Source organism: Amphiprion ocellaris, chromosome 13 (genome assembly GCF_022539595.1).
Source record: "Amphiprion ocellaris isolate individual 3 ecotype Okinawa chromosome 13, ASM2253959v1, whole genome shotgun sequence".
In the NCBI taxonomy this organism is placed as follows: domain Eukaryota; kingdom Metazoa; phylum Chordata; class Actinopteri; family Pomacentridae; genus Amphiprion; species Amphiprion ocellaris.
Genome location: NC_072778.1, coordinates 24,695,608 through 24,705,811, shown reverse-complemented (window position 1 = coordinate 24,705,811; position 10,204 = coordinate 24,695,608). Strand labels below are relative to the sequence as shown.

Genomic DNA, 10,204 nt, shown 5'->3' with positions numbered 1-10,204 from the left:
GGTGTTTTGAGGACCGGTTACTCTTGGAACCAAATCCCACTGGAATTTCTATCAATTTAAAACTGCATGACTTCTCAGAGTGAATCAAATACTTTACTTACTGAAACTTGATTTGAACAGATGGAAAAAGGGAGTGCATCGCAACCTTTTCAAACAGCATTTAGAAAAAAAGAGTCTGCATTAGTATCTTCATTTAAGAAGAACATTTGTTGGGAACGGGTAATAATAGGGTGACCGCATGTCCTGTTTTCCCAGGATATGTCCTGGTTGTTTTTCATAAAGTAATGAAAATGTCCTGGTTTATTCTTATTTGTATTTAATAAAACATAAGAGACATTATTGCTATTGTTATTTACTAATACAGACCCTATCCTGCATTAGTATCTTCATTTAAGAAGAACATTGGCGATAATCAGGATGCCATGCAGGATGATTTCCCCAAAGACCCCCCTAAAAAACAACAACAAACAACAAAACACATCGTTAATGGATTTCATTTATTCTTCATACATGCGGGTACAGATTTGCAGACAAACTATAAACTCATCATTTCTGACATGGAATTTGGTGAAACGTCAACAACCAACAACACTAGTTAATGTTTATCCTAGTTTCAAAGCGGTAAAATCCACACATTTGTTGAGTTTGAAATCACATCTGTATATATATATATATATATATATATATATATATATATATATATATATATAAATAAAAATAAAAGTAACTGCCAGGCCCTTTATTAGTGGTCGTTCGACGTCTCGGGGATCTTTGAATCAGTCCTGCCAGGAAGTCTAATCGACCGTAGTGCAGCAGGATCGCGGTTCGGATGAAGACAGTCGCTCTGAAGCTAAAATGACTTTCAACCGGTTGTTATTTAAAGCTGTTCACGTCGGCAGAGGTGAGATCACGACACAATGATAACAAATTCGTTGTTACGATTTTGAATGACGCACGTTTTATCCTGCGGTTTATGTAAAAATTGAACGAAGTGTATTTAAAGTCTGACCTTAGCTTAGCTTAGCTTAGCTTAGCACTCTTGTATCGTCCCTGTAATGTTGTGGATGTTCAGTGCTTCCGAACAGATTTGTTTGCCTGTTGTCAGTCAATTTTCATATTTATCTCGCAGCAAGCGTTGTCACCCATTTAATAGATGGAGGACTATTCAAATCGAGTTTATTTAACGACCGTACACATTGTTAAGCTGCCGTATGTACTGGAAACCAACACGTCCAAAGTTATGATCAGTAAATACACGATGCTGTCACTACAGGTGTAAGGGCGAGTTTCAGAGCCAGAATGTTATTATAGGGTGAAAATATAAATCACTGTAGGTCAGGTAGTCGTTTTTTGATCAGCCACTCTTATCATTTGCTTATGCTGGCAAGACTACCACTCAGAAGAATATGAAGACTCACATACAGTATAAGTTTTTTGTAATCTCAGCTGATTAAAAACTGGAGCAGTTGCTTAGATTATGTTTTCTTGTTTGTTTCTTGTTTTTGTGTCAGTCTTGCATTGTTCAGCAGTTTGCACCACTTGTTTCTAGAAGAGTCTGGACAAGAGCTTCAGCTAAATCTACAGCTAAACCTAAACCTAAGTCATACACATGTTAACTGATAAAAACATGTACGAACACATTTTAACTGCATGTAAATACTAGGGTGGTTGGTCTGTTAAAATGCACCAGCCATAGAGATATGATTTCAGAAAAAAAAGTTGTTACTGGATGTATCTCCAGTTCTCAAACAAGCTTCCCTATTTGTTGTGTGGTGTTGCCCCTTGTTCCACCCCTGGTAGAGGCATATGCCAATTTCACTGCGGTGTTCTGCCTCTGTTGGATGGTAGACCATTTGTATTTTATCAACACATATCACTTTCCAACGGCAGAAACCTCTAGGCATTGGTTGGCTAATCTGATAACGATGACAAAACTTTATGACAAGTACTATTCCTAAACAGAGCCAGACAAGACCACTTCTGATGTGAGAGTCTTGCATGTACTTTTTACTTTAAATCAATTGAAATGAATCAGATGAGCTTTATTAACTATTACGAAAGCATAACTTAAGCAACTGTTCCAGCTTTTAATCAACTGAGGTTACATAAAAGCTTATGATTCTGTATGTGAGTTTTCGTGCATGTATGCATTTATTTACTTATCGTCAATGTAGTGCAAGTCATGATCGATGCAGTCGGCGCTTACATTTCATTTAGCAAACATAGTTGTGGATAGCCTAGCCACATAGCCAAACTGTTTAGCAACAGACTGAAACAACCCCGCTGCTCCACAGAACAGTACAGGAGGTCATTCCTCTCCACAGCAGTAAGACTTTTCAATGCATCTGCGTCTGGCAGATCACACAAGAACCATATCACTTTACCAGCTGATGAAGCCACTTTACATCCTACATTCATTATAACTGTAAATTCATCTGCACCTCCTGATGTCATTTGCACATCTAAGCTCATTCTCATTTGCACATTCTGTTCATTTGCACATTTCTGTATCACTCTGGTATATTCTTGTTTATGCTGTTGATTTGATTGTTTTCTTCCTATATTATATTTTTGTCTTATTTTATTTTACCTTCACTTTACACCATAATATTCTGTGTTGTCTTATTGTTTACCCCTTTATTGAAGATCCGGCTGCTGTAACAATTGAATTTCCCTCCGGGGATTAATAAAGTCAGTCTAATCAATAACCGATTTAGAGCAGACCCATCTAACTAAACAGTTGCACGTGTTTGGATTTATGGAATGCCATCATGCACTTGCATTTGTACAGAATTGATCATTTTAAGCTGGAACTAGTCCCGTTCTATTTCTCATGCACATACCATTCTGATGCCTCAGCACACTGTTTCCTGATGCTATTTACACCTGATACAAGGAAATGGTTGGGCCCATAAGCACCTGCTGCATCTTTAAGCATACATGAAATTGCTTTATAATCAGACATTTTAAATGCATTTAAGAATAAAATATTTTCATCTCACATTATTTCAAACCCATTTCCATGCACTTCATTTTCAGTAAAGATAGACAAAAAAAAATGTATACATACTGATCATAAAGTTAGCTAATTGACATGATATTTACATATTATGTGTGTAATACTGACAAGGCAGTTTGATCACACAAAAGTAGCAAACCAATATCAAGTAGCTCCTGTGTCTGGAAAGTGTATACTTTATAAAACAGAAGCAGCATGCCACTGTGTTAGCATAATGGATACATACCACAACACCAGGAGTGGTATACCTCTATGCCATCAGCCACTCCTTCTTCTTGGTTTGCAACACATCACTCCTCTGCTGCATGATATCGATACTTAATGACTTAATACAAGTCTGGACTGCCTGAAGCAAGATACTGCTCAATGCTTCATTAAAAATGCTGTTTTTGTTTTGTTTTTTTCCCAGTTGGATCCAGGTCTGCATTTACAAGCTCCAAGCCTGACACTGTCAATCCGAACTGGTTACGAGTGGGTCTGGCCTTTGGTACTTCTGCTTTCCTCTGGGGCCTGGTAAATAACCACTTCATTTCACACACAGATATGCAGTGATGTAGAATCTTTACACCTGCTTATTTTTTGGTTAGTGTCCAATGCACATTCATCCAGAATGTCTCTCAGCCTATTGAGTGTATCGCACATATATGGAGACCTGTTTTTGTTCAAACTCTACATATGTCATTTACGTTCTGTCTCTCAACAAGTGTATGCACGTCTAACAGAAAGGTAGAAGACTTCTGGTGCAGTTTAAGCGCACAGCACCTGGTTCACCATGCTGCAGATTTACTGGAATTAATAGTCTCTGCCTTTATTTCAGCCAGCAGAGGGAAGCAATGGGCTGCAAGGATGTTCTATTTTAGAAATGCACGTTTTCTATGTTTGTTATTTTTTTAAATAAAGAAAACATTGTGGATTAAAGGACTCTTGCATAATGATGAAATTTGTCTTAAATTTTTGAAATCAAAATGTGCACTTTGAGCACCAAAGCTAGCTGTTTGAATGACCTCAGTATGAACTCCTTGGGTTTTAAGCCACAGTGAAAGGTTTCACTTATAGATTGCAGATCTTTACTCCACTTAGGAATTCAAAAGTATGTTTGAATTATTTTAGCAGGGAGAACATAAACCAGCTCCTACATGTCCATGACTTGTGGTCTTGTTGTGTTCAATCTGCAGCTCTTTAAGCAGCACAGCACAGATGTGCACGAGTACAAAGTGAGGAATGGCCTGGAATAGCCCACAGAACTGGGAGGTGAGTCTCTTTGTTTATAGCTTTCTAATATAACATATTGAATCACATCACCGTATGTCATTATTTTGTGGTCTGATATCTGTTATGCTACATGGTTATATGATTTTTCTGTTACTCAGTATGAAGACAAACTTTCCATATGTGTGAACAAGCAAAACATGATGTTGTCATCTCTTGTCCTGTGCAGGTCATCAGGTCCTGTCTGCAGGATGAACCTGTTTGTCTGCTGTTTCTATTTCCACTGCTCCAGATTCCTCACTCTGAATTCTGTGTAAAATAAATGTTTATCATGTGAAATATGCGTGAGTCATGTTGCATTTTGTACATGTTAATTCATAGTTGATAGCCATCAGACCAGTGTCTGACAAATTTTATTTGTACTTCTTTATTAATGACCTGGGTGTCTGACACAGAGCAGAATTTACACAAAAGGTGAAACTGGCAAAGTTGGGTTTAACATTTAAAGGCTTTTTTTTTGGTCAAACTTGGGAAGTAATAAAACCATGATTTTGTTCAATGTCAGTGATTCTACTACTAGGCTGTGGTTACTGCTGCTCTGCTGAGCAAGGCTAGTTAACGTTTAGAAACACTAGTTTATCTGGAGTTTTAAGCAATGATTAGGACCTAGTTACTAACATGCAAGTTGTTTTTTCAAACTACAAAAGTCATTTTTAAAAAATGGCTAATTTAGCTTTAGCTAAGGCTGTTCAGCAGATAAGTTGCCAAAATGTTGTTCATGTCTATTTAAAAAAAAAATCACGCTTTTCTACGCCATCACACTGTGTTTGTGATAAGACACATTTCAGGTCTTAACTCACTCATGACCAAATATATATTATTGCGCTTTGGGCTTTCCAGCACGTACTGTATGTAAACTTGGATCCCATTTATATGACACAGTAAAGGCAAGGCAAGACAAGTTTATTTATAGAACAGAAGTCATGCACAAGGCAATTCAAAGTGCTTTACAATGGTAAATAAATTACAAAGATGATTTAGAGGGTAGACATTAAAATCATAGAAATAAAACAATACAATCAACATGAAATTTTATGATAATAAAAACAAAGAAATTAAAACTCGGATAAAAAGATTAAAATCATTTTCAAAGTAAGAGTGCAAGTGCTGGTATATATAGTCATTAATCCAAGGCTACAGTAAGTAAATAGGTCTTTAACCTTGATTTAAAGGAGCTGAGCGTTTCAGCAGACATGCAGTTTTCTGGAAGTTTGTTCCAGATATGTGGAGCATAAAAACTGAAAGTTGCTTCTCCGTTTTTGCTTGTGACTCTGAGGACAGAGAGCAGACCTGGACCAGAGGACCTGAGTGATCTGGATGGTTCAGATGGTAAAAGGAGCTCACTGATCTACTTGGGCCCTAAACCATTCAAAGCTTTATAAGCTAACAGAAGTATTTTAAAGTCTACCCTCCGAGAGACCGGAAGCCAGGGCAAAGACCATCAAACCTGGAGTGATGTGATCAACTTTTTTAGTTCTGGTGAGGACTCCAGCAGCAGCTTTCTGGATCAGCTGCAGTTGTTTTATGGACATTTTAGTACAGTAAAGGGATCACCTCAATAGTCATTAAATAACATCACTGTTAGATCTCCTCTGGTGCAAGGGAAAATGTACAATTTTCACAACTTGCCCCCATATTCAGCATTAGTACTTACTGTGCTTTTGTTTGACCTTGGTGGACTTTGCACAGGTCAGCCTCCCACCCAGGGCAAACATTCATGCACAAACATGTCCACATGTTCAAATGCAACATGTATTTAAAATGATTCTTGTACTTCTCAGATGGAAATACTATGTTTTTGTCAACATGACACTTTTTCATTACAAAAAGAAATGACTGCTCAATATCCCCAAGCTGGCCAGTTTGTAATGATTCAACTCAGTGTAAAGACAGTCTATGACATGGAAAGGATGAAACAGCTTTTAAAAGTTTAAAGGAATAACAGCAACATGTCGTCTCTGACCTTCATTATGGAGGTATGGAGGTATGAAGGTTATGGAAGGTGATTTGTGCCACTACCCAGGAGAGGTGTTTATCCTCCATAAATTGACATGGTTCTGAGTAACTTTATACACAAGTATGAAGAAGATTGAAAAGTTAGGCAGAATAGATGTACACTGGGGCAAAAATTATTGCCTATTCATATCAAGGGGTTTGAGAGAAAGTAATTTGGACACTAACTGTACATGTTGCTTGACAGAGGCTTTACGATTTACACAAATCCTTGGGTTGTGACTGCACTTTATTTAAACAACTCAATTTTAAACAGGAACATGTGTAAACTATTTATGTGGGAAGTTGGGGTTTAAGTCTCATGGCAGTTTAATTCATTGGCAGGCAGACAGCAGTCTGCTACACAGGAAACACAAACCTTTACCAATACCCTAGATGTGCCTTGCTGCTGAAGAGTCCTTCTTAGTGCACTAACAAACAATAGATGAATTACTGTAATATATTTATTTGGACTTCAAACCTGTGTGTCTTTGACAGGGCCTAGAACTACATCGGGTCAATTTCAATCTACCAATTTTCTCCCAAATTCTGAATCTATTTATCAAGCACATCTTATTTATAGCCTGATATATAAGACGTGTTAGGCTGATTATACAGGAGTGACAGGCTCTAGCTGGGCATTGATGGAGTGGAGGGATGCAGTTGCAGCCTGTAGAGATTGTGTTGCTGGTGGAAGAGAACCTGGAATGCTTGATTTGGAAACCAGAACTGGATTGGCAGACGTAGTGGGATCTCAGCAGGGTCGGAGGGACTGGTGGAGACTGAGAATGACTTGGACTGCAAATACTGGATAGATCCTAAAGGAAAGTGTGGAGATTGGGCATTGTATTAATATAGTTATACTATATTGCCAGAAGTATTCGCTCACCTGCCTTGACTCGCATATGAACGTAAGTGACATCCCATTCCTAATCCATAGGGTTCAATATGACGTCAATCCACTCTTTGCAGCTATAACAGCTTCAACTCTTCTGGGAAGGCTGTCCACAAGGTTTAGGAGTGTGTTTACGGGAATTTTTGACCATTCTTCCAGAAGCGCATTTGTGAGGTCACACACTGATGTTGGACCAGAAGGTCTGGCTCTCAGTCTCCACTCTAATTCATCCCAAAGGTGTTCTATGGGGTTGAGGTCAGGATCGCAGGTCAGTCAAGTTCATCCACACCAGACTGTCATCCATGTCTTTATGGACCTTGCTTTGTGCACTGGTGCACAGTCATGTTGGAAGAGGAAGGGGCCAGCTCCAAACTGTTCCCACAAAGTTGGGAGCATGGAATTGTCCAAAATGTCTTGGTATGCTGAAGCATTCAGAGTTCCTTTCACTGGAACTAAGGGGCCAAGCCCAGCTCCTGAAAAACAACCCCACATCATAATCCCCCCTCCACCAAACTTTACACTTGGCACAATGCAGTCCGACAAGTATGGTTCTCTTGGCAACCGCCAAATCCAGACTCGTCCATCAGATTGCCAGATGGAGAAGTGCGATTCGTCACTCCAGAGAACACATCTCCACTGCTCTAGAGTCCAGTGACGGCGTGCTTTACACCACTGCATCCCACGCTTTGCATTGCACTTGGTAATATATGGCTTGGATGCAGCTGCTCAGCCATGGAAACCCATTCCATGAAGCTCTCTGCTGAAGCACTGTTCTTGAGCTAATCTGAAGGCCACATGAAGTTTGAAGGTCTGTAGCGATTCACTCTGCAGAAAGCTGACGACCTCTTGGCACTATGTGCCTCAGCATCCGCTGACCCCACTCCGTCAGTTTACGTGGCCTACCACTTGGTGGCTGAGTTGCTGTCGTTCCCACACACTTCCACTTTCTTATAATACAGCTGACAGTTGATTGTGGAATATTTAGGAGCGAGGAAATGTCATGACTGGATTTGTTGCACAGGTGGCATCCTATCACGGTTTCACGCTGGAATTCACTGAGCTCCTGAGAGCGACCCATTCTTTCACAAATGTTTGTAAAAGCAGTCTGCATGCCTAGGTGCTTGATTTTATACACCTGTGGCATGGAAGTGATTGGAACACCTGATTCTGATTATTTGGATGGGTGAGCGAATACTTTTGGCAATATAGTGTATCTGACACCAGATGATGAACGAAGATTCAGTGACAAGATGTTGGAAAGCTATGTGGGAAAGTCTCATATTGGAGATGAGGAGTCATAAATAATGCCTGCCGGATTTTCTTGAGGATCTCTGGGTCCTTAACAAATAAAGACAGTTAGCAATAGAGTGCAGAATGGATGCATGATCAGTGGTATGAAAGGAAGAGTAACAGGAAGAGTAACAGAGTTGAAATAAATTTAAAGAATGGAGTCTAGGAGCTGATTGGCTTGAAAGCATGGGCACATACATCACTGATCACTGTAATGACGTTGAGATGAAGAGAATAAAACAGCAGGAATAGCTCATAATTACTGAGAGGGATGGAGACAATTGAACAGATCTTGTTTATTGAAGTTACACATCAGATTTACTGGTATTACATGTATCAATGCAGGTTATGTATGTTGCCTGGAATAAGGCACTGCCTTAAATGCTAAAGTCAGGAAACAAAGGTTTGTGTGTGCAGTGAACACCACAAATTACATGAAAGACTGTCATATGATTGACTACAGCATTATTCAGCAAAACAAGCACGGATATCTGTGGCTGGTTCTTGGTCAGTAAATCACCTGCACAGAGAGGGATATGACCTGTATGTTAACTAGACTATCGATTGTATTTTTTTCTGATTATTGAGTTAAACTGAGTGAAGGTTAAAACTTTCTGTCACCATGCTTCAATGATGATAGCAAAAATAGCTGACATGCAGAAGCAGAGGAGGGATGCCTCCCAACCTGTTATTGGCCAGAGGAGCACATTTAGAATAGAATAGAATAGAATAGAATAGAATAGAATAGAATAGAATAGAATAGAATAGAATAGAATAGAATAGAATAGAATAGAATAGAATAGCTTTATTGTCATCGTACATGGGGGCATGACGAAACTATAAAGAGCTGCCACTGGATGGTACATTGATAACAAGCTATGAGTGATGAAAAAACAATGCTAAATAATAAAATCACATGTACATATAAAACAAGACTATATGAAAAATGACAGAGGCAAGACATACACAGTGTGGGAGGTAAATGAAATAGAAACCGATAAAACAGAATAAATATGGTCAGGAGATTGCACATAAGCAGCATTTGAACCATTACCAGTGACCCTGTGCATTCAGGTTTTCAGGTGTTTTGAGCTCAGGAGTCTGATGGACTAGGGGAAAAAGCTGAGCCAGAGACAAAGCAGACTAAAGCCCCGTTTACACAACAATATTTCACCCGAAAACACAAATGTATTTCTTTTGGCTAGTTGGCTTTACACAACAACGGAGTGAAAAAAATCTGTGTTTACATTGGAAAGCTGGAAGGACTGAGAACGCTGTAGTGTGCATGCCAAGCAGGTAGTCGGCGATGTAACTTTGTAGAACACCCCACATGACCACGACCCATCCCTCCACAGACTCAGGAAAAGTACAGCCGATGTAGACGTGGGCGGATTATCTGAATGCGTCGTCACTGACTGCAGTAATGAGGCAACAAATGCACATTTTACTGAAGGAAATTCAATAATTTCAGTAGACTCAGCAGCACATGCCCAACACGTTAGTCCACCATTGTTACTGTTGTTGTCCGGTTTGGCAGCTACAATAAAAGTGTAACGCACAAAGCTGAGCATAACGTCAGCGTTCTCAGCGAAACTCCGGCTACTCATTCACACGGCGACAGCGGCTGTTACGAAAAATTCCACTCTGGAGGCCGTGTTCAAAAGTTTTCGTTTCTGGTTGTCTAAAACACCGTTTCTGTGTTTCATCTAGTGGTGGGATGCGATTTAAAAAATTTATCT

The 10,204-nt window shown here is 39.4% G+C and overlaps 1 protein-coding gene across 1 annotated transcript; it reads left to right on the top strand.

Annotated features, from left to right (window-relative positions):
- The first annotated feature begins 760 nt into the window (after positions 1–760).
- Positions 761–4,567, top strand: ndufc1 (NADH:ubiquinone oxidoreductase subunit C1). Its single transcript, XM_023276043.3, has 4 exons — positions 761–901; positions 3,429–3,532; positions 4,195–4,270; positions 4,458–4,567. Exons 1-3 carry the CDS (start codon positions 856–858, stop codon positions 4,252–4,254), a joined length of 210 nt encoding a protein of 69 aa, XP_023131811.2. The 5' UTR covers positions 761–855; the 3' UTR covers positions 4,255–4,270; positions 4,458–4,567.
- The last annotated feature ends 5,637 nt before the right edge of the window (positions 4,568–10,204 follow it).

Coding starts and splice junctions, on each gene's coding strand:
- ndufc1 (XM_023276043.3), top strand. CDS start 856: ATGACTTTCAACCGGTTGTTATTTAAAGCTGTTCACGTCGGCAGAG. Junction 902..3,428: donor AGCTGTTCACGTCGGCAGAG/GTGAGATCACGA, acceptor TTTTTTTCCCAG/TTGGATCCAGGTCTGCATTT. Junction 3,533..4,194: donor CTGCTTTCCTCTGGGGCCTG/GTAAATAACCAC, acceptor TTCAATCTGCAG/CTCTTTAAGCAGCACAGCAC.